The sequence below is a fragment of the Somniosus microcephalus genome, chromosome 5 (genome assembly GCF_052327205.1).
Source record: "Somniosus microcephalus isolate GS21.2 chromosome 5, FLI_Smic_1.0, whole genome shotgun sequence".
Taxonomy (NCBI): domain Eukaryota; kingdom Metazoa; phylum Chordata; class Chondrichthyes; order Squaliformes; family Somniosidae; genus Somniosus; species Somniosus microcephalus.
In genome coordinates, this window is record NC_140991.1 from 72,228,507 (window position 1) to 72,250,225 (window position 21,719).

General features: G+C 42.9%; 1 protein-coding gene across 3 annotated transcripts in view; it reads right to left on the bottom strand.

The window, feature by feature from the left end:
* spag6 (sperm associated antigen 6) overlaps window positions 1-13,336 on the bottom strand; it is a 184,822-nt gene extending 171,486 nt beyond the window's left edge. Inside the window, exons 1-2 of one of the 3 annotated variants that reach the window (XR_015078374.1) lie at window positions 11,180-11,372; window positions 10,396-10,491 (exon numbers count right to left, since the gene is read on the bottom strand). Coding sequence is in view for 1 of the 3 variants with exons in the window: in XM_085987779.1 (XP_085843905.1) it covers window positions 10,396-10,491; window positions 11,180-11,204 (121 nt within the window). In the remaining 2 variants the exon portion in view is untranslated. Of the gene's footprint in view, window positions 1-10,395; window positions 10,492-11,179; window positions 11,373-13,125 lie in introns of those variants that run through there. The other 2 variants (XM_085987780.1, XM_085987779.1) reach the window with 2 other exon arrangements.
* Window positions 13,337-21,719: the final 8,383 nt, after the last annotated feature.

The following is a 21,719-nucleotide window of genomic DNA, read 5'->3' on the forward strand; positions in this document are numbered from 1 at the left end:
ATTTAACTGGAGCACGTTCGGCTGCGAGCAAGAAAACCCCTCAGGAGAGGTGCGTTAGCTATTTAAAGCAATTAAGAGGCTATTAAGGGCAAATTTTACCTGAGGTTTGAATTTTTACTGGGTGTCCACGGGATTCCCGGCCTTCCTGAACCTCGCCAGTGAAAGCAAGGCGAGAGCAGAGCGGCAAATGAGGGGGGCTGAACACATGACAGGCAAAAAATACCATAAATACTGAAACCTCACACCTGCTCCCATTTAGTCTGAGAGGTTGCTTTCAGGAGTTTGCAGGTGATTTCTGCAACATTGGAGGTCACTCTCACTACATTGGAGGATTGTGCATCTGATCTCCACTTTACATGTGTCATATATCAGCATGGGTGCTGCTTATGTTGTCTCACCCTGGACCTCAGATGAGGACCAAGATGAGTACCAGCAGCAACAACACCAGCAGCAGCCTTCTCCTCACCGACCTGCCACTCCACAGGAGAGGGGATGAGCACAGGGGTGCACCTCGCAGGAGGCGATACCCCCAACATAGGGTATATAGGCAGAGAATCAACTTCCTGGACATGAATGAACAGCAGTGCCTCAGGAGGCTCAGGCTATCACGTCAGGTCATGGCAGACATTTGTAGCCTGCTGCAAGAAGACCTGCTGCCAAGTTGACCTGGTGGACACGTGTTACCAGTGGCTGTCAAAGTGACCACCGCCCTCAACTTCTTCACCTCAGGCTCCTTCCAGGGATCTGCAGGAGATATTTGTAGGATTTTGCAGTTGGCCCGCACAAATGCATCACCCAGATGACCGATGCCATGTTTGCCAGGGCAGGCAGTTAGGTAGACTATGCCACCGATGAAGCCAGTCAGAATGAGTGGGACTCGGCTTTGTGGCTCTGGCTGACTTCCCACAGGTGCAGGGCATCATCGACTGCACAAATGTGGTCATCAAGGCACCCCCAGATCACCCAACAGTGTTCGTCAACCGTAAAGGCTTCCACTCCCTCAATGTGCACCTCACCTGCAACCACAAAAAAAATCATCATGCATGTATGTGCAGATTCCCAGGGAGCTGTCATGATTTATTCGTCCTACAGCAGTCCACCCTCCCTCAGCTCTTCGCACCTCCGACCAGACTTACCAGCTGGCTGCTTGGAGGCATGGGATATTCACTGAAGACTTAGCTGATGACACCCTTGAAGAGGCCAAGCAATGAGGCCTAAGAGCACTACAATCAAAGCCCAATGACGACAAGATGTGTAATAGAGCAAGCAATCAGGATGCTGAAGATGCGCTTCAGATGCCTGGACAGATCTGGAGGAGCCCTTCAATACACACCAGCCAGTCTCCAGAATGATCGCGGTAGGTTGAGCACTGCACAACATAGCGCAGCAGTGAGGATTGGAGCTGCTTGAGGAGCAAGGCGCAGAGTGCAGAACCTCTTCAGAGGAGGAGCAGGAGAAGGTGGATGAACAGGAGGATGAGGAGAAGGAACTTGATGTGGATATGGCACCAGCAGAGGCTCACATTGCTGCAAGGGATGGCCTCATAATGGCACGATTTAGTTAGGTTACACCAGTGCACCCATCTGCTGAACCAACTTTCCCCCTCTCCACAACCACAAAGCAGTCCTAAAATGACCAAACCATTCCTGTCACAGACACCTATTGCTTGCAGTTAAGTCATGTCTTACCATTCATTACAAGTGACAAGGCCACTTGCCAGGCAGCAGGCAAAAATGGGTAAGACGGGAAAGTGGTGCAAAGAAATAATTTAATGTGGCTCCATATAACATAACCTTAACAGTGCATTATTGCCTAACACACCCATGTGCATACAGAATTCTTTCACCTTCCTCTTCCTACCACTTCTATGTCGTGCAACCCCTGTGGCTGCAGCAGAGTTGAGGCAGGCTGCTCATTTCCCTGCTCTGACTGCCGAGATGCTTTTGACCGACGTCCTCTGGGTTTTGGAGCCCACGAGGGCCCCGCCAAAGACTGCGCTTCCTGCACCTGTGTCGGAGCAGACTCAGCCATCGGGACACGAGGTAGCATCTGGGGCTCTGACTGAAGGGGGGCAATAGGGGAGAAATGGAAGCGCTTTGAGCAGAGCCCCACTTCTACGTCCCCTTTCACCAACATCCTTCTCTTGGCCCACCCGTACTTCCCTGCTAGCAAGGAGCTAGAGAGCACTTTGCTGCACATCAGTGGGGCGATGGCTGTCCAAGTGTAGGTTTCTATCCATCATTGTTAAAGTGGCATTCAGAGTGTGCAAGCTGTTGGTGAGAACAAGCATGCCTTCATTTGAATGCTGCGTTTGATGCTCCATGCAGGTGGCCACCCTTTGAATGGACGAACACTTCATATCCATGGCCTGCAACATCATGCCAGTCATGCTGAAGATGGACTCCTCCATTCTCCCTGTAAGTGAGCACATCGCAGCTGGAAATCCTGCCAGAGCCTCTCGCATGTTGTTGCTCCTCCAGAATCAGGTTCTTTGTCGACGGCCCTCAAGGTTCAGCATCTTCGTCCAGCTGAGCAGAGCTTGGAGCAACCTGCGCCCTCCGAGGAGAACTTCCACTGCTGTCCCTATCTGCACTATCTGCTCTTGCTCACATGTGATATGTGAGACACCAGGTGACAACATCACTTTCTGACTTAATGGTCCCACTGACGTGTGTGTATGTGCACTGGTGCTTGGTGTGCATGCGTCCTGTGACGGTGCACCCTCAAAGTCAGCGACCTCCTCTGGCTGGACTAGCTGTGAGACACTTGATGGCCCTGTGGGAGACTAAAGACATGAATTAGAACTGTTATGATAAGAATGTTTTAATTGAACATTATGCACATGATCATATTTCACTGGCTGCTGACATCAAGTCAACATAAGTGACTGTTGTATGCCATGTGGCTGTGTGATATTTAATTCTGTCATTAGGTAGCTGGGAGTTCCCTGTCTCTCCATCTCCCACCGCCATCAACTCCGACACTCTGCTGATCACCAGTGCCTCCTCCTCTGCTGCAGTCAGCATGGCTATGAACGGAGGGCCACCTCCGGTTCTCTGCCTCTCCCGGGTATTCTCTGCTCTCTCCTCCTGCATGGAGGGAAACAAGAGACCTTTGAGTGAGAGTGATGGAATGAGTGGAACAGATGGATGGCCAACATCTATGAGGGAGAGGCGTGACACTGCATTAAGATGAGGGCGAGTGGATGGTCAGATGGGGATGTGAGTAAGTGCATAGACAGAGAGGGATTGGTGCACCTGCAAGGTAGGTTGGTGTGAGGAGTGATGTGCAGGAGTAGGCTTGGGAAGGCAAAGTGAGGGGGTTGGGGCGACACGCACATCAAGATGTAGTTGAATGTGGCATTGTACTTACCTTTCCTGACCTCATGAGGTCATTAAATCTCTTCCTGCACTGTATCCAGGACCTCGCCACCACACTCCTGCTGCTCACTTCTGACACCATCTGCAGCCATTCCTTCCTGATGTCTGAGGCAGGCCTCTTCCTCCCATCAGCAGGGAATAGGACCTCCCTGCGGGCCCTAACTCCTTGCAGCAGGAGTTCCAGGGAGGCATCACTAAATCTGGGGGCAGCTTAGGATGCTGAGACTGTATTTTTTTCTGCAACAAAACAAATCTCTCTGCAAACAAACAAATCTCTCAACAAACAAAGCACTCTCTCTCCCACCAATGTCTCTCCAACCTCTGCCAACCGCACCAATGTCTCTCCAACCTCTGCCAACCGCACCAATGTCTCTCCAACCTCTGCCAACCGCACCAATGTCTCTCCAACCTCCACCAACCTTCAACTGTCATCTTTGCATTGCTCCTTTAAATACCTGAGCTGAATTGGACCCACGTCATCACGCCCACTCCCATTAATTGGTCGGGAAACCCGGAAGTCAGGTGCAAATGCAGTGGCTTCGTTAAAAGCCACTGCAAAATGCACCACTAAAACTTCCAGGTCTCATTTGAAAAATACAAGTTTATGGAATAAGAGGAAAAATAGCAGCATGGATAGAAAGTTGGGTGATGGACAGGAAACAAAGAATTAAAGTAAATGGGTGTTGCTCAGATTGGACAATGGATGGAAACTGTGTGTTCCAAGTGAGGAGGTCTGGGAAAGACTTTAGGAAGACATAGACAAGTTATCAGAGAGTGGGCAAATACAACTTAATATGGAGAAGTGTAAAGTAATACAGTTCGAGAGAAAAGAGGAATAGAATTATACACTTAATGGAAAGACACTGAAGGGTGTGTATGAACCAAGAGACCTAGGGGTTCAAATATATAATTCCCAGAAATTGCGAGTGCAGGTAGTTAAAGCCATAAAAAGGCCAACAGAACTTTTTTTTTAATGGGGCATTGAGTACAAGAGTGAAGAAATAATTATGAATTTAAACTAATCAGAATACTGTGTGCAGTTTTGGGACCCCATTATAAAAAGGGCATTAAAGTCATAAAAAGCATAGAGTGTAGATTTACCAGTATGATGTCAGAGATATGAAACTATAGTTGTGAGGAGTGAGTTGAGATACTGGGATCATTTCCATTGGAGCACAGACAGCCAAGAGGAGATTTAATAGAGGCTTTTAAAATTATGAAGAGTTTTGATAGCGTGAATAAAGAAAGATTATATCCTTTGTTTGGAGAGTCAGTGACATGGGGTCATCAATTTAAAATGATCAGTGAGAGTGAGGAGAGAGGTTAGTAAAGATGTCTTTATACAGGTGGTTTTGGGGGCATGGAATGCTTTGCCAAAGGAAGTGGTTGAGGCAGAGACCATTGCATCCTTTAAAGAATAATTGGATAAATAATTGAAGCCAAGAAAGATACATGGCTATGGGGAGAAAGTGGGGCATTGGCTTAGCAAAGAGTTGGCACAGACACTCTGTGTACTAGACACAATGGCCTCTTTTTGTACTGTAAACTACTATGGTTAACATGTCTATATGTGAGTTGTCTGCCATCTAGAAGCACAGCTTCAAAAACATTTCCAGCAGATTTGCTTGATCTCATTCTTGGATGTTTTCCTATCAGTTATGCTAGGAATTGTACTTCGTGGGCACTCATTCTAAAAAAAAAATTGCAACATATGTTTAGAGACCTGGGACTGAAACAGAGAAAGGCTGGGCTTGTAGAGCAGAGCAGAGACATATCCAGATTTGGTGAGTGGAGCACAGATGTTGGGTTGGAAGAGTAGGGAGGGCCAGGAGGGAACGGCGGGACCTAAGGCCTGACAGTGGGGAGTCCGAGGGCATTCAGAGTGGGCCAGAAGCAGCAAGAGTCCAGGGAAAGAGAGGCTGTTGGCCTGGGAGCAGAGAGGCTAGATCTAGAGTCAGCGCAGGAGCAGAAAGACATAACAGATGCAAGAGCTGAAATGCTGGCCCCAGTATCTGCAGGAACAGAGAAGCTGAACCCAGAGTAGTCCCAGGAACAGGGTGAACGTGGCTGCTTTCTTTGTTGTGTACTTGCATTTGATTGATCTATGCTAACCGTGTGACAGAAACAGCTTTTTTTTAGGGCTCTGCTTTCCATTTGCTATTTTTTTAATATTTCAATTATTTCAGACAACCACAAGCACTAATTATGAACTCTCCCTTCTCACCAAACCCCATTTCATTATGTTAGTGTATCCAGGATATCACACACTTGGTACAATATGCCGCTGTGATATCATAATGGAAATAAAACACTGGACAGTGAGAGGGGTAACATGGCAAACTATATCCAATTAATAGTTCTTACAGCCCTAGAAACTGAATGGAAATGGGCATCTTTTTAGATTGAGATAATCTGATGCACATACTGGTGGTTTTATTCGTGTTGTACATATATTTACAAACTTACATTAGTTGAAAACTTCCTTCAGGAAAATAAGTTAAATCAGTCCTCCTGACTGATGCCATGGTCATTATTTACCTCATATTTCACAGGCCAATCATCTTACTTAAAAGTGACATTCAATTTTTATAATAATAGTACATTTTCCTGCTGAAATTACACAAGAGATAGAAGGCCATTCACTACCGGTGATTCTCACATCTAATCAGACAGCACTTTCATAATCCCTCTGTGATATTGACCACTCTTCACCTCATCGCCTATCCCAAATCTAGATAAACGCTTTCAATCTTGGCAGAATGAAGGATTGCGTCAAATTCACAACAAATAAAGAGTGAAGGTGATACCAAATTAGGAGGAATTGCAAACAACAGGAAAAAGGCCAATCAAGCATAGAAGAACATAGATAAGGTGGGGAGCTGGGGTAATGAACAGAGGATACCATTTAATTATGGGCAAAAGCAAAGTAGAGAGATTGGGAAAACATCATAAAGAATAACTATTTAAGCCAAATTGTATTATTCAACAGAACATAACACAGGAGCAGGATTTAGGTGTACTAGATTACTGAAGTCATCAACTGTAAATGAAGTAAACAGGATCTTGGGTTGTGTAGAGTACAAAACTCAGGAAATGATTCTGAATTTGCACAAATCACTGATCCAGTCCAACTGGGGTGTATCATGTATAGCTCTGGTCACTATTGTAAGAAAGACATCCATCTAAGCATTGAAGACAAGGCTCAGGGATGATCCTAAAGGGCACAGGCAAGATAAATGTCAATATTTTTAGCATAGTCTCGGATCCTACAAGAGGGCATGCTCTCAAAATTAGAAGACGGAGGATGAAAAACTGAAACAAAAACAGAAAATGCTGGAAATACTCAGCAGGTCAGGCAGCATCTGTGGAGAGAGAAACAGAGTTAACATTTCAGGTTGATGACCTTTCATCAGAACTGGAAAATGTTAGAGATGTAACAGGTATTAAGCAAGTACAGAGGCAGGGAAAGGGGAAAGGGAGGAAAGAACAAAAAGGGAAAGTCTGTGCTGGGGTGGATGGCAGGAGTGATTAAATGACAAAAGGGATGTTGGTGCAAGGCGAAAGGAGATGGTAATGGGACAAGTAAAGAAACAAAAGATTGGTCTAGAGGAGGTGTAAATGGGAATATCAGGATCATCAGCAACAGCTGCCATCTGAAAAAATGGGGGCAGAAGTTATGATCTGAAATTGTTGAACTCAATGTTGAGTCCGGAAGGCTGTAAAGTGCCTAATAGAAAGATGAGGTCAAGGAGGGGCCATGAAATAACACTGGCGAGCAAAATAAAGGAAAATCCTAAGATGTTTTATAAGTATATTAAGGGTAAGAGGATAACTAGGGAAAAAATAGGGCCCATTAGGGACAAAAGTGGTAATCTGTGTGTGAAGCCGGAAGATGTAGGAGGGGTTCTAAATGAATTTTTTGCATCTGTTTTCACTATGGAGAGGGACGATGTAGACATAGAAATAGGGCGGGGGGACTGTGATATGCTCGAACACATTAACATCGAGAGGGAGGAGGTATTGGCGGTTTCAGCAGGCCTAAAAATGGATAAATCCCCAGGCCCGGATGAAATGTATCCCAGGCTGCTGTGTGAGGCAAAGGAAGAGATTGCGGGGGCTCTAACACACATATTCAGAACCTCTCTGGCCACAGGGGATGTGCCAGAGGACTGGAGAACCGCTAATGTAGTTCCATTATTCAAGAAGGGTAGTAGGGAAAAACCGGGGAACTACAGGCCAGTGAGCCTAACATCAGTGGTGGGAAAATTATTGGAAAAAATTCTGAGGGACAAAATCAGTCTCCACTTGGAGAGGCAAGGATTAATCAGGGATAGTCAACATGGCTTTGTCAAGGGAAGATCATGTCTGACTAATTTGATTGAATTTTTTGAGGGGGTGACTAGGTGTGTGGATGAGGGCAACGCAGTGGATGTGGTATACATGGATTTCAGTAAGGCCTTCGATAAAGTCCCGCACAGGAGACTGGTCAAGAAGGTAAGAGCCCATGGAATCCAGGGTGCCTTGGCACGTTGGATAAAAAACTGGCTTAGTGGCAGAAGGCAGAGGGTGATGGTCGAAGGTTGTTTTTGTGACTGGAAGCCTGTGGCCAGTGGGGTACCACAGGGATCGGTGCTGGGTCCCTTGCTGTTTGTGGTCTATATTAATGACTTGGATATGAATGTAAAAGGTATGATCAGTAAGTTCGCGGATGATACAGAAATTGGTAGGGTGGTAAATAGCGAGGAGGGTAGTCTCAGTCTGCAGGACGATATCGATGGGTTGGTCAGATGGGCGGAACAGTGGCAAATGGAATTTAACCCGGAAAAGTGCGAGGTGATGCACTTTGGGGGGACTAACAAGGCAAGGGAATACACAATGAATGGTAAGACCCTAGGCAAGACGGAGGGTCAGAGGGATCTGGGTGTGCAAGTACACAGATCCCTGAAGGCGGCGGAACAGGTGGATAAGGTGGTAAAAAAGGCATATGGGATACTTGCCTTCATTAGCCGAGGCATAGAATATAAGAGCAAGGAGGTTATGATGGAGCTGTATAAAACACTGGTTAGGCCACAGCTGGAATACTGTGTGCAGTTCTGGTCGCCACACTACAGGAAGGATGTGATAGCTTTGGAGAGGGTGCAGAGGAGATTCACCAGGATGCTACCAGGGCTGGAACGCTTCAGCTATGAAGAGAGACTGGGCAGATTGGGTTTGTTTTCCTTGGAGCAGAGGAGGCTGAGGGGGGACATGATTGAGGTGTACAAAATTATGAGGGGCATAGATAGGATGGATACTAAGGAGCTTTTTCCCTTAGTAGAAGGGTCAATAACTAGGGGGCATAGATTCAAGGTAAAGGGCGGGAGGTTTAGAGGGGATTTGAGAAAGAACTTTTTCACCCAGAGGGTGGTTGGAGTCTGGAACTCACTGCCCGAAAGGGTTGTGGAGGCTGGAACCCTCACAACATTCAAGAAGCATTTGGATGAGCACTTGAAATGCCATAGCATACAAGGCTACGGACCAAATGCTGGAATATGGGATTAGACAGGGCGTGATGGCTGGCGCGGACACGATGGGCCAAAGGGCCTCTATCCGTGCTGTATAACTCTATGACTCTATGACTCTATGAGGTGCTGTTCCTCGAGCTCACGTTGAGCTGAGGAACAGCGAGGTCAGAGTGGGAGTGGGGCGGAGAATTAAAATGACAGGCGATCAGAAGCTCGGGGTCACGCTTGTGGACTGAACAGAAGTGTTCCGTAAAGCAGTCATATTGTGAGCAGCGAATACAGTATACTAAATTGAAAGTACGGTGGAGGATGATCCGTTGAATGTGGAGGATGGTGAGTGGAAGGTGAAGACAAGGGGAACCCTATCGTGGTTCTAGGAGGGAGGGGAAGGGGTGACAGCAGAAGTGCAGGAAATGGAACGGACACGGTCGAGGGCCCTGTCAACCACGGTGGAGGTGAATCCTCAGTTGAGGAAAAAGGAAGACATATTGGAAGCACCGGTATGAAAGGTGGCATCATAGAATCATAGAAATTAGAACAGATGCGGTGTAGACAAAGAAACTGGGAGAATGGAATAGAGTCCTTACAGGAAATGGGGTGGGAGGAAGTGTAGACAAGGTAGCTGTGGGAGTCGGTGGGCTTATGTGTTTAGATTTAACTAATGTACAGAGGGTGATGCACGTATGCAATGGACTGACAAAGTTGGTAATGGGGGGTGTTTGTATCACCAAATTCAAGTGGGAGTTCAAGAAGTGCCGGGAGGAAAATTTGATAGAGAGCTATGACAGGTACCATGGAATCTGATAGTGCCTAGATACTGGGACTGGCCAGGTGGACCACAATTTAGCCCTTTCCAATCGTGTACATTCCTGTATATTCCTTGTAAGAGATTATGTTAAACCTCTCCACCTTTCTGAAGCTCCTTAAAATCTACCTCTTTGATCAAGATTTTAGTCACTTGTCCGAATATCTTCATCTTTGGCTTACAGTCAATTTTTGTCTGATTACACTCCTGTGACGTCGCTATATAAATGCAAGTGGCTGTTGTTAAATCAACATCTACTGATGTAATTCCATCCAAGTCTAGTTCATCAGGCCAAGGCAGAATCAGCTGGGCCAAACAGCAGGATAATTAATAACTGGGAAATGTAGATAGAATCTGGTCCTTGGATTTCAGTAAAGCACACTGTCTAGGTACAGATTTGTACTTTTTCTTTCATTACTTTTCTCAAATATTCTCCCACCACTGAAATTCATATCTATATTATGTAGAGATTTCAACCAAAGCTGTGCAAAACTATATATGCTTTTATATATGTAATATTTTCTTATATTAATGCTACAGTTTGTATAGTCTCGAATGGTAAACAAACATGCTGCTAAAATTGATGGTCAATTCCTTAAAACTGTAGATCATGAATATTTTAACAAAAATCAGCAGCTAATATATTTTTTCACGATGTGAAACATCTATACTTACTGCTGAATGCTGGAGCACAATCTTTGCTTACCTGCATTCTGTAAAGTTTCGATATTTTGTGGCCTTGTTGCAAGTTCTGCAATTGTTTGTACAAACTGTGTTCTAGCCTTCTGGTACTGCTCAAAAACTGGGGGCAAAAAGATAAAAGTAAACAAATTCTTGAAACCCAAGAACTCACACACATAATAATTAAACAACAGAGTCCTAAAAGTGCACGATACTAGCTGTGGCTCAGTGGTAGCACTCACAACTCTGAGTCAGAAGGTTGTGGGTTCATAGTCCCACTCCAGAGACTTGAGCATAAAATCTAGGCTGACACTCCAGTGCTGCACTGTCGGGAGGTGCCGTCTTTTGGATAAGACATTAAAACCGTGGCCCCGTTTGCCCGCTCAGGTCTTCATAAAAGACCCCGTGGCACTATTCGAAGAAGAACTGGGGAGTTCTCCCTGACTAATATTCATCCCTCAACCAACATCACAGATTATCTGGTCATTATTACATTGCTGTTTGCAGGAGCTTGCTGTGCGCAAATTGGCTGCCGCATTTCCTACATTGCAACAGTGACTACACTTCAAAATTACTTAATTGACTGTCAAGCACTTTGGGACGTCCTGCAGTGGTGAAAGGCGCTATATAAATGCAAGTTTTTCTTTTCTTTTATAGAAATATTCGCTGCTTAATTGCAACTTCGGATGAAATAAGTAGCTTTACATCCTTCTCCCCCAACTAAGGACAATAGCTTCCACCTAATTCACTTCTGAAGAGTAGTCTTCAAAACAAGTCAATAATTTTTATAATTTCCGAATGATTATTACCTTGTAAAGCTAATCTTTGGGTCATGGTGGCCCGTACTGTAGATATAGACTGCCTGAGATTTACACTATACACACACGCACGTCTGCTGCCACTGTCGCGCTCTCTCGAGTGTCCAAGACAACCACCAGCTCTGTGAATTGTGCTGTGCCGCGGTTACCACAGCGACGAACCGGAAGAGGATACTCGCGAAATCCAGAGGTCGCCACTCTGCGATTGTGACGTGCCGCGCGTGAGCGGACCCAGTTCCAGAGTCTGGGTTCTTCTTTAATTATTGTTACTTTGTTCGTAAGTGTTCAGAGTGTGAGGTTGCAACTCTGGAGATCTCAAATGTATTTTTTTCAGTGGTTACTGAAGAAACCTTATGTCACGAACCGAGAAATACTCGGTGTAGGAAGTGTTCGCATTGTCCTGCGTGCAGCCAGCCTGTGCTTTATTTTAGTGTTGTGTTCTCGGCCAGTGTTGTCGATTGTACATGTGCAATGCCACATTTTCAGCTGAAAAAGTGATTGGTTATGCAAATATTCTACAGTACAATATTACGTTTTCATCTGAAAATGGACTAGGTATGCAGATTTTTGTACAATCTGTTAAGCATGATCTCTTGGGACGAAAAACATTTATATTAAGAATACCGAATAAAACACGAATTAAATTACTGTGAACGGCAAACATATTCACGTCTTGGAAAGGTTAAAGCGGAAATAGTTGGTTGAAGTGGCAGCAAATTGCGAACGGTAGCTGTGCCTCAGTATTTTGGGGATCGTTCTCAATACAAGCGCCTTTGCTCTACATAATGTGGTTAGCAGCTGGTGATTTGACTTTTGATTACAGACCATTTCGAGAAATCGTTTTTAGTCTATGTAAAAAAGCAAATAAATCTTGACTGTCGGCCCTATCCAGACAATATTCATTCGTGTCCTTTTATATGTTTGTTCATAAAGCAGTGAACACCACGCAAGTGAAAACCAAGAGTACGATCTTAACCATATTTGCAGAACAAACATGTTCGTTATTTTTATGTATGCAACTATATCGGTTTAAAGAATAGTTCGCCAAGACTAATCCGTGTTACAATATGTTTACGCTACTTGCACGTCTATATTCTAAAATATTAAAAATGTCATGTTCTGCTTCTTGAAAAGGACTAACCAGCTATGTTGAAAAGCAGCAGCTGAAGTTACAAATTCTGTTCATTTACCGCCTGAGTTTAACAGTTAGTCACGTCGATGAGTACGTTAAAAATATTCGTAATATAGACACAACCTGGTTTACATGTATTTCATTTCGAATCCCCTTTTTAATGATCGCGTGTTTTGCAAGAATATTTTAAAAGCTTATTTGGATGCTTCCATTCTCTCCAGCTTGTCTTACTATTCAGATTTGTTGTTCTCCGCTTACACGAACATGTGTCTTAGCTCGTGATTCGATTGCATTCAGTCACATTTCCATCTATACTGATAGCTAAGGACGCCTCCATTATCCACTGTTGAGAAAGGTTTCTCGAGGTTCAAATGAATCTTTGTTAAATGTATTCTTCAATTAATTTGTATACTCATGTACGTATCTACTTCTATCCTCGCAAAGTAAGACTTTGAGAAAAAAATTAAATGAATACTGTACTTAAATTACACTATGTGATTTTTAAGCTACATATTTAAAGCTGCATTATCTTCCAAACGTTGTGGATTCTGCAGTGCTCAGGATGGTTGCACCTGAATGTAAAACAAGTGTTAGAACCGCTCTCTAACGCTGTATTTGTCTCCGATACTGATGACGCATGCGCAAACGAAGCGCACACGATGCGCAGTTGCTAGCTTCATGAAGAGCGATTAAGTTTAGTTTCATTCCTTTTTTGCCGATTTAAATACCGTTTGTCAAGCTTTTCCAAATAGATTAAAGTCATTCCATAACAAGTTACGCAAAAATCCTTGAAAAAATAACTTACCTTTAAAATGTGAGGGTTACTACATAATAAACTAGTGTGAGTAACGATAGCAAAATACTGCAGATGTTGGAAATCCGAAATAACAACAGTGTGAGTAACCATGTTTCCCAAGTGCTGTGTGGGGAAAGTGAAACTGTGAAACCAGTTTACTCATTCCAGCGGCCCTGACTGACTTAATCCGTTACTGGGGTAATTACGCCCATCGACCGGCATTTCAAGGCCCGCCTCTATTATTTAGACGTCACGGCCTTGGAGCTGCTGAAATGCATCTCATTGACCCGGCTCCAGGCTGTCAATCAAGTACTTCTGTCGTCATGAAATGGCTGTTTAAGGAGGTCCGATGAATTTTTTGGGATAGGTGTACTGCATTCTGTAAATGGTTCAATTGAATTATTAGTTACGCGTTATTAAATATTTTATAATAGTAACTGCTACATAAAGTTCGAATTATTTTAAATATTACATTTACTCAGATTATAATAGTAAAAATGTAAGTATGATGCCAGTTACAAGGCGAAATCGGTTAGTAATTTCGAGATTTGTCTATTTTTGAAAATGAAACTGTTGCCATTGAACTGACGAAGCGCCAGTGATGTTTTAATATTCACACTGAAACTATTTTGAACTTTCTCAAGGGCATTTAAGCAGCCCATTTGTCATCATATTGTCATTTCCCGTTAAACAGTGTTAAGAATGAATGCTTAGGCATTGACGAGGTGTGATATGTTTGAGGTTGGTGAGTGCTTAATTGTAATTTTTCACATATTCGGTCCAGTCAACATTGTTGCCTAGTATTGATACTAGCCTATTGAACAAGAAAGTTTGCCAGCCTCATGTACCACAACTGTTGACTACATATGCGTCCAGTCTAATAAAAGCTGGAGAGACCATGGCGATAGTCAGTTTAATGATTACCTAATTTTACAGGTCTGAATGGGGCGGCAGGGATCAGCCATAGCAACTAGCACATAAACTCATCAGTATATGCAAACAACTGGATTTATTTCACAACCTACTGAGAAATGTAAAATAAAACCATGTGGATTTTCATCTAGACTCTCCATAGCCAAATTATTTCAACGCAAACCAGCTCAATGTCTCCACTCGAATGTATTATCCTGGGATAAAACTGATAACATTTAGATATTTGTCTGCTGTTGATTTTGTCCTGAAAGATATTGTATTGGTGAACAGATTTTCGCACTATGAGAAATATTTTTGTTGTCCAATACTAATGTCAGTATCTACTATTTTTTTTAAACCATGAAATTTATTTTAAAGGGATAGCTTTGGATTTATTTTAAACTAGTACATAGTCCTCACTCAATTCCAAATAAATGCAAATATATAAATTCTCGATTTTTAAATATCACGCAGTCTGGAACATAACAACAGCCCAGAGGAGTTCATTGTCTCGTATGTACTGAAAATATGACGTTCACGATGAGGCAGTAAGCAGGAAGTCTTCGTTTTTCCATTAGTTGATATAAAAGGTCGCTTAGTACGTAAGGCGCTGTAGCTGCTGCGTGGACATTTGCAGATCGATGGGTTAAACTCAAAACCACCCCACGCGGAAAATATAAAATTAACATCGAAGAAGTAGTTTCATTTCCGTAACTAAACTTTTTTTTTATTCAGTAACGTTACATGTGTCTTTGTTTATTTTGTCATCATTAAACGTTTCGCATTCTGCAGATCAAGTTAACTGGCTTAAAACTACTAGGTTATGAAAGGTTCGTCTCGTAATAACATTCCAACCTGTTCCAGGTTAGATTGTGACGACATGAGTGCATTACTCCAGTTTCTGCTAGCACTGGTTGAGGAGGCAAGGCAAGAAAATTGCGCATGTGCAGGAATTTTCTTTGCCTGCAATGTACTTTTTTAATGAAAATTATCAAGTATGAGGTGTCATTACAAGTAAATCTTGTTTACAGCTCTGTGTGTTCAAATACCAGAGTGTTTTTCCTTATACTTGTACTTTTAACTTCTGTTTCAAAGAGCAGTTGTACAAGGGAAATATCCAGAAAGTGCAGAACAGATACGGTGTTGGAGAGGTGGGGCGGGAGGAGAGAATGAGCTGCATTGTTTATAACATCGTTCCTCTTTTCCAATGCACCTATTTTTTTGCCTGGTGTATTTTGAAATTGTTTTGATTTATTTTCAGTATCAAAGAAATGAAAACACTAATTGCACCATCTGTTAATGCCACTTACCTTCAAAATCACGAAATACGGCTGTGCTACATTGGTTGCTGTTAACTCTACGATTTAAGGTTCGCAGGGACTGTAAACTTTCTTTACCGTTTGGATAAGCAGACAATGATGGTTAGAGAATTGATAAGCAGCTGGTGCCATACTATTCAAAATACCATCATCTACAATCACAGCTTTCGGTTAGGTCGTAAATTAAAATGAGTTCGGTTCCAGACCTGTCATTTGGAAGAAGAAATGGACTTAAAGCACCCATTGCTTATATTCTGCCTCAAGCAGAATACGGATTTTTGGTTTGTTGTTCCGCTTGAAAACATAAAGAAACATTTGTTAAAATTGTAAACGTGTACTTTCAAATTACGTAATAAGCTGCAGTAGAAACTATGAAACGAGGTGACATAATCAGAAGGGTCATAGCCTGATGTTTATTAAAACAATATTCAAGTGCTTTTACAACTGTAGATTGATACAAAAGGTCATTCGAGCTGGTTGGTTGGTCGTTCTGTTCTTTCTCAAGTTGACATTTTTACAGAAATAACGTAATGGAAAGGAGTAGTCCATTCACATTTCAGAAATGTAACACTGATGTTATATACGTAATTACATATCTCTGCCATATCAAATATCCCATTGACGACCAGAGCAGAAGGAAAGGCAATAACGTCAGACCTATGAAGAACAATGTTTGCACCCCAAATTGATGCATCCAGAAATATTGTATATTTTGTAAGTTTTTTCCCCCCTGAGCCTCATCGACTGCCTCCTCCCACGCACTGTACAGGAGTCTGGGAGTTGCAGAGTAGAATACTTCTGCTGATGTGCAGTGGAGAAATCAAACTACCGATGAAATGAAGCTGAAATCTTTCAAGAACCAATCTCACGTGAATTAAAAGTGACGTTTTTATACCAACGTCTCTCTGTGCACGTTCTTACGTATTTTTGGAGCGCCGCTCTTTTTCTAAGCTTGTGCGCTGGTTTTCACGTTTCCTTTTCGCCACTAATGTATTAGTGCTGTATTGGTCCTTCCTTTTATAACACCAATCACCCACTTCAATTTAAATGCGAATGGGCGAGGTGGAGTTCCACCAGTAAAGTCATTATGTGGTGTTAATGAAGCTGATAGTTTTACTGAATCAATGCTCGGGGTCCGGGGTAGGGAGGTCAGACCGGAGTACATTGAGAAAATGGTTCTCTCACCGGGGGGCAGCACTGTTTGGGCAGTATGTTAAGCGTAAAAAAATAGTTACTGTCACAACGATACAAAATATAAGCCTTGTTAGCGTCTTTGCATCCGTATTTATTTTTAAACAAGCAATGGATTCCTGGTAATGCGGAAATAATCTTGAACTTGGTTGAAATCCAAGTTCTTCTCGTACCTCAGAAAGGCAAAAATAATTCCTGCCTTAGTCCGTATAGAATAGAAATGTTTATTGAATCGGAATGACACATGAGGGTTTTATGAATTCGGCTTTCATCCTATAGTGTATTCAAAAAGTTACAATTTATCAGCGAAATGATCTGCTGAGTTAGAGCGAAGTGCGCCCACCGAGTAGCAAACTGGCACTAGGTACGAGACCAAAGCGAATTTAAGGACTGAAAATTAGCGAATCGCTGTTTTTTTCTCCATATTGTTCATTTGGTCCTTATGGAAAACTACTTCGAGACAACGTAGACAACCGTACAATTTAATTGGGCAATTTAATTTCATGTCTTAGAAAAATAAAGCAGTGACCATACCTGTACCGGCCCTTTGGGCCGTATATTCCCATCGCACATCTAAAGCCGATTAGCACGTTAACTTCCCACGAAGCGCCGGAAGCTGTGATTATCGTTGAATTATTCCAATACAAAATGATGGGTGTTGAAAATCTCAAAGCGCCAACAGTAAGTCGTGCGATTTTCCGACATAGCGACAACGCGTTGATCAGACCAAGTCACTAATCACGTGATCCATCTTTGGAGGGGAATACAACCTGTGATATTGAAGGAGAAGCATCTCTCTCGTTTAGCATAATGTGTGCAGTTAAGCAGATCAGGTTAATTGTTTTTAGTTTATCATCGGCTGGTTTCAATTGGTTTAGGCGGTGATATAATTCAATCGCTGGGCTAGAGCGTTACTATTTCGAAAGACCCATGGTAGCCGTGATATCACATGCTTCCAATTTATACTGGTGGCAATACTGAACGGGAACACTGGCTGTTAAATCACTCGTTTAGTGCAGTAATACTGCATATTTTGAGTCCCTGTGAAGCGATTTGGGTTTTTCAGTGAGGCGAGATGAGCTGCATATAGTCGTGTCAACATGACTCCGTTAATAGCTCTGGCCTCGGAGTCAGAAGGTTGTAGGTTCAAGGCATTGCCAGAGGTGCCACCCTTCAGGTGACATGTTAAACCACGGTCTTTTCTGTGTTAAGTTTTCCATAGCATTGTTTGAGGAGAGCACGGAGTTCGCCTGGTGTAAATAAAATGGAAAGTAATACAAACACTGGAAACCCGAAATGAAAACAGAAATGCTGGAAATACACAGTAGATCGATCAGCATATATGAAAAGAAAGCAGAGGCGAACTGACCTGCTGCGTATTTCCAGCATTTCTAATTTTTATTTATAAAGTCTTTCACTGTTGTGATCAATATTCTTACCTCAGCCAACACCACCATGACAACGACAAATTGCTCATTGTTTTTTGCGGGACCTTGCTGTGTTCCCAATGGCTGCCATATTTGCCTACATAACAACAGTCACTGCACTTCAAAGCAATTCATTGGACATGAAGCACTTTGGAACTGATAAGGTACTGTATAAATGCAAGTTCTTGCTTAACTACAACCCAACTGGTATCAGTTGGGAATTTCGATTGGGTATGAGACCACCTGAGCAGATAATCTCAGATTAGCCTTCTCCCCAAACTGAATAACTGCTGTCACTGCACAATAGAAATAAGGCTGCAGTTAATTTACAATGCAAGTATTACAAAAAAGTAGATTTTGATCAAGGTTTTCAATATTTTTGTCCCATCCTGCTTAAGGATGCACGTCAAGAGGAAGGAGGACTGATCCCTGCGGACGGGATGAGAGCTCCAAGGGTAAGTTGCTCTCATATAAGGGTAAGTTGCTCTCCTTGGGGAGAGACACCTCCCTGGCTCCCCATCTTAGCGCAAAAGAGCCAATACCTTTATGGCATAATCTATTCAAAGACAGTACAGTAGTGTGTTGTAAAATGCAGCTGGCAACTCGAGTTATATTGTGGTCACAATTCATGCTTTGACTGCCAGGAGTGAGCAGCCATGATGTGAAGAGTTCTATTCTCCAGTGGCTGTTTCTTTAATATCAAGAAAGCCCGGGACAGTGTGCACTTTGCATAAGATTAAAATAACTCAATACTATGTGCATAAATACCTGGAGATCCAACTCTACTACCTCAGCACTTCTTAAATCCGGCCTCACACCGGATTGACGCCATACTACATGAGCCGTGGAGCTGAAGTCCTGTGAGATCAATTCCAGCAGAGAGTGGGGGAGGGGGGTCTCTCACACCTCTTGGCTTTAGTGCCTGGGTCAGTCAGACTGGGTTCTGTGTGATATCGCCACTTTGAGGTACATATTCATGTAAAAGTGGGAGTATAACCGCAGTCCGCGTTTCTGAAGTTAAAAAGAACACAAAGACAGACAGTTTTCATTTTCTTTTATTAAGATTTCACCGACAGTCGAAGACAATATATAGATGAATCCGAACATCTCCTTCAATCATTTAACGTACAGAAGTCATTCCTTAAGCAGTTTTATTTTTTAACGTAATACTTTTAAATGATGCTGGTGGATGAGTGCTCCTGACGTCTTTGATATTCAAAGACAGTAAACGATACACTCCAGACTGCATGGTGACGCAATTGAAAAAAATGTAGATTTTGATCAGATTTTTCAATATTTTTGTCCCATCTGTTTAAGGATGTCCGTCATGGAGCGGGGTGGGTGGGGGGTGGGGAAGAGAGGACTCCAAGGCAGGGCTTCTTTCCTATCTTCTTTCTTGAGGAGCAGCACCTTCTGGCTCCCCATTACTCCTATCCTAGTGCAAATCAGCCACGACCGTTATGGTATAATCTATTCAAAGACAGTGACACTGTATGTAAGCCAAACTAGTCGCTGATTCTACTAGCTCCAATAACTCTGCTAAAGACTTCTACTAAATCCTGAGAGTAGCCTACCATTTATCTCCACTCTAATGTTAAAACAGAAGCTATAACCACATCCAAGCTTTCAGAGATTTGTCATGTGAATTTGATACAGGTTCACAAACTGCTATCCTCATCTGCACTGAATGAAAAAATGTTACTGTCCCAAAAAGACAGGTGAAAGGAATTCTGGTTCTAAGGGTCACCAGTAAAATTTTAAACATGCAAATTCAATATTTTATTTCCAATTTTAAATTGTTCCCCCCCCCCCCTCTCTCTCTCTCTCTCTCTCTCTCTCTTCCCCCTCCCCCACAACCTGACTAACAGGGCGACAAGCCATCTGCCATTGCTTTACTGGCTAGCCGCCGGATAAAAAGATGCGCTGGGAGAATAATCACGGCACCATGCACCAGTCCTCTTGTTCTGGGGCCGTGGATCGTCCTGCGTTGGGAATTCGCCTCCAGTGGAATCGTTGACGTGAATTTGTTATTTATTTTAACTATCTGCAATATGGTGGGCTTGTATTTTAATGAAAAAGAAAATAATAAAAATTACAAGGTTTCATTCTATACTCAATGCAACCCCTTGACACAGTAAATAAACCTAGACTGTTCAACATCTATGAACCCTCACCTACCCAGTCACCGCTAATTCGTGTCTGTCTGTTGCTGCGTAAAATGGATAACTCAAGTTTGACTAGTTTCCGTGGTTCCTCGATCTATACCATTGTTTCCAATAATTTGTCTTTATAAAGTGGGTGCATGGGTACCAGGTATAGAGCCGCATAAGGAGGGGTATTCCTCAAATGTCTCTTTTACCGCAGCCCCACCTTCACACACGCCGTTCTATTCTACGTGTACAGTGATTAAAAGACGGGACCAACGTAGCCAACATATTTTCCGTAACGTCATATTTGTCAGAATGTTTTTGTCCTTAAAATTCATTTTTTACCAGGTAGATTATCTCAGCGATCTATTGCATCACCAAAGGCTGCCTGTTTTACTTGGTGGTTGGTTAAGCAATGGTGGAAGGCGTTGGTACCAATCCGCAAGCAGTGTGTGTTTAAAACACTCTGACGTCACCCACAAAAGTCAGGGTTTTGTCATTCATACAAATAGTTCGCAGTCAGCCAATCGGTTTTGCTGATGCAGTAGAAATGGGAAGGAAAATCAATGTTTACATCTGAACACGTTAACTTGTCTTCCCTCCACAGGTGCTGACTGACCTTCAAACATTTTCTGCTTTTCTTTCATTTGCAGTTTTTTTTTATAATTTTGCTTTTTTAATCAGTATTTCTGCTTATACGTTTCGGCAAAGGCCATCGGTCTTTCAGACAGCGCAAGGTACGGATGGCAAGACGAGGTCAGCTGTGGGCAGGGCGTGCCAGAACTATCATTCAGAAGCATTCCTGGCATAGGGTGGCAGGAAATGAAACACGGGGAGAATCCTGGACCGGTGCAGCTTTCTCGACTGCAACTTTACGTGGTGATGCAAGTCCTTTTCAGGCGTTAAACCTGACACAAATTCTGCAAGTGAAACTTGATCTTTCTGAGAGGGCCCCAAAAGTAAAATCTCGCAGAGGCTTGAAAGGCTGATGCTTGAATGCTGACTCTGCATTCGAGTGCTGAAGCACGACAACAAAGCCACCGATACGCTGCGGGTAGCAGAGAGTGAAGGGGTATCAGCCACATATACTCACAATTAGTGCCTTTAATCAAGTCTTTAAATTATATGACTACTTTATATGTATAAATAAATCTTTCCTGACATTCCACATAATGAGAATAGGAAACTTGACAATTTGTTGGCTCAGATGCCAAACCAGGAGCAAAATAAAAAGACTGGAAATGGAAGCTTCACGCGTTGCCAAAAGTTAAACCCTGACGAGAACTGTTGGAAATGTCGTCTCAACTTTAGTTACGTACAATTGATATAAATGAACTACGTTTAAATTACTTTTATAATATAGCAACGACAAAAATATTCTCCATGGACATTGTGTATTGTCGAAAGAATGTTTTTTTTCCCACGTTTTATTTTATAAACAAAGCCTGCTATAAATCCCACGGCTCATGTGGTTTATACAAACTGCAGGCACCGTCTGAAGTTTACAGCGGGTTTAAGCTACTTTTCTGAACAAAAATAAACGAACAAGGCACACTGCCTGTCACCCAGAGATGTCTGCTACTGCTCTTTAAAGAGACCGCACCCAA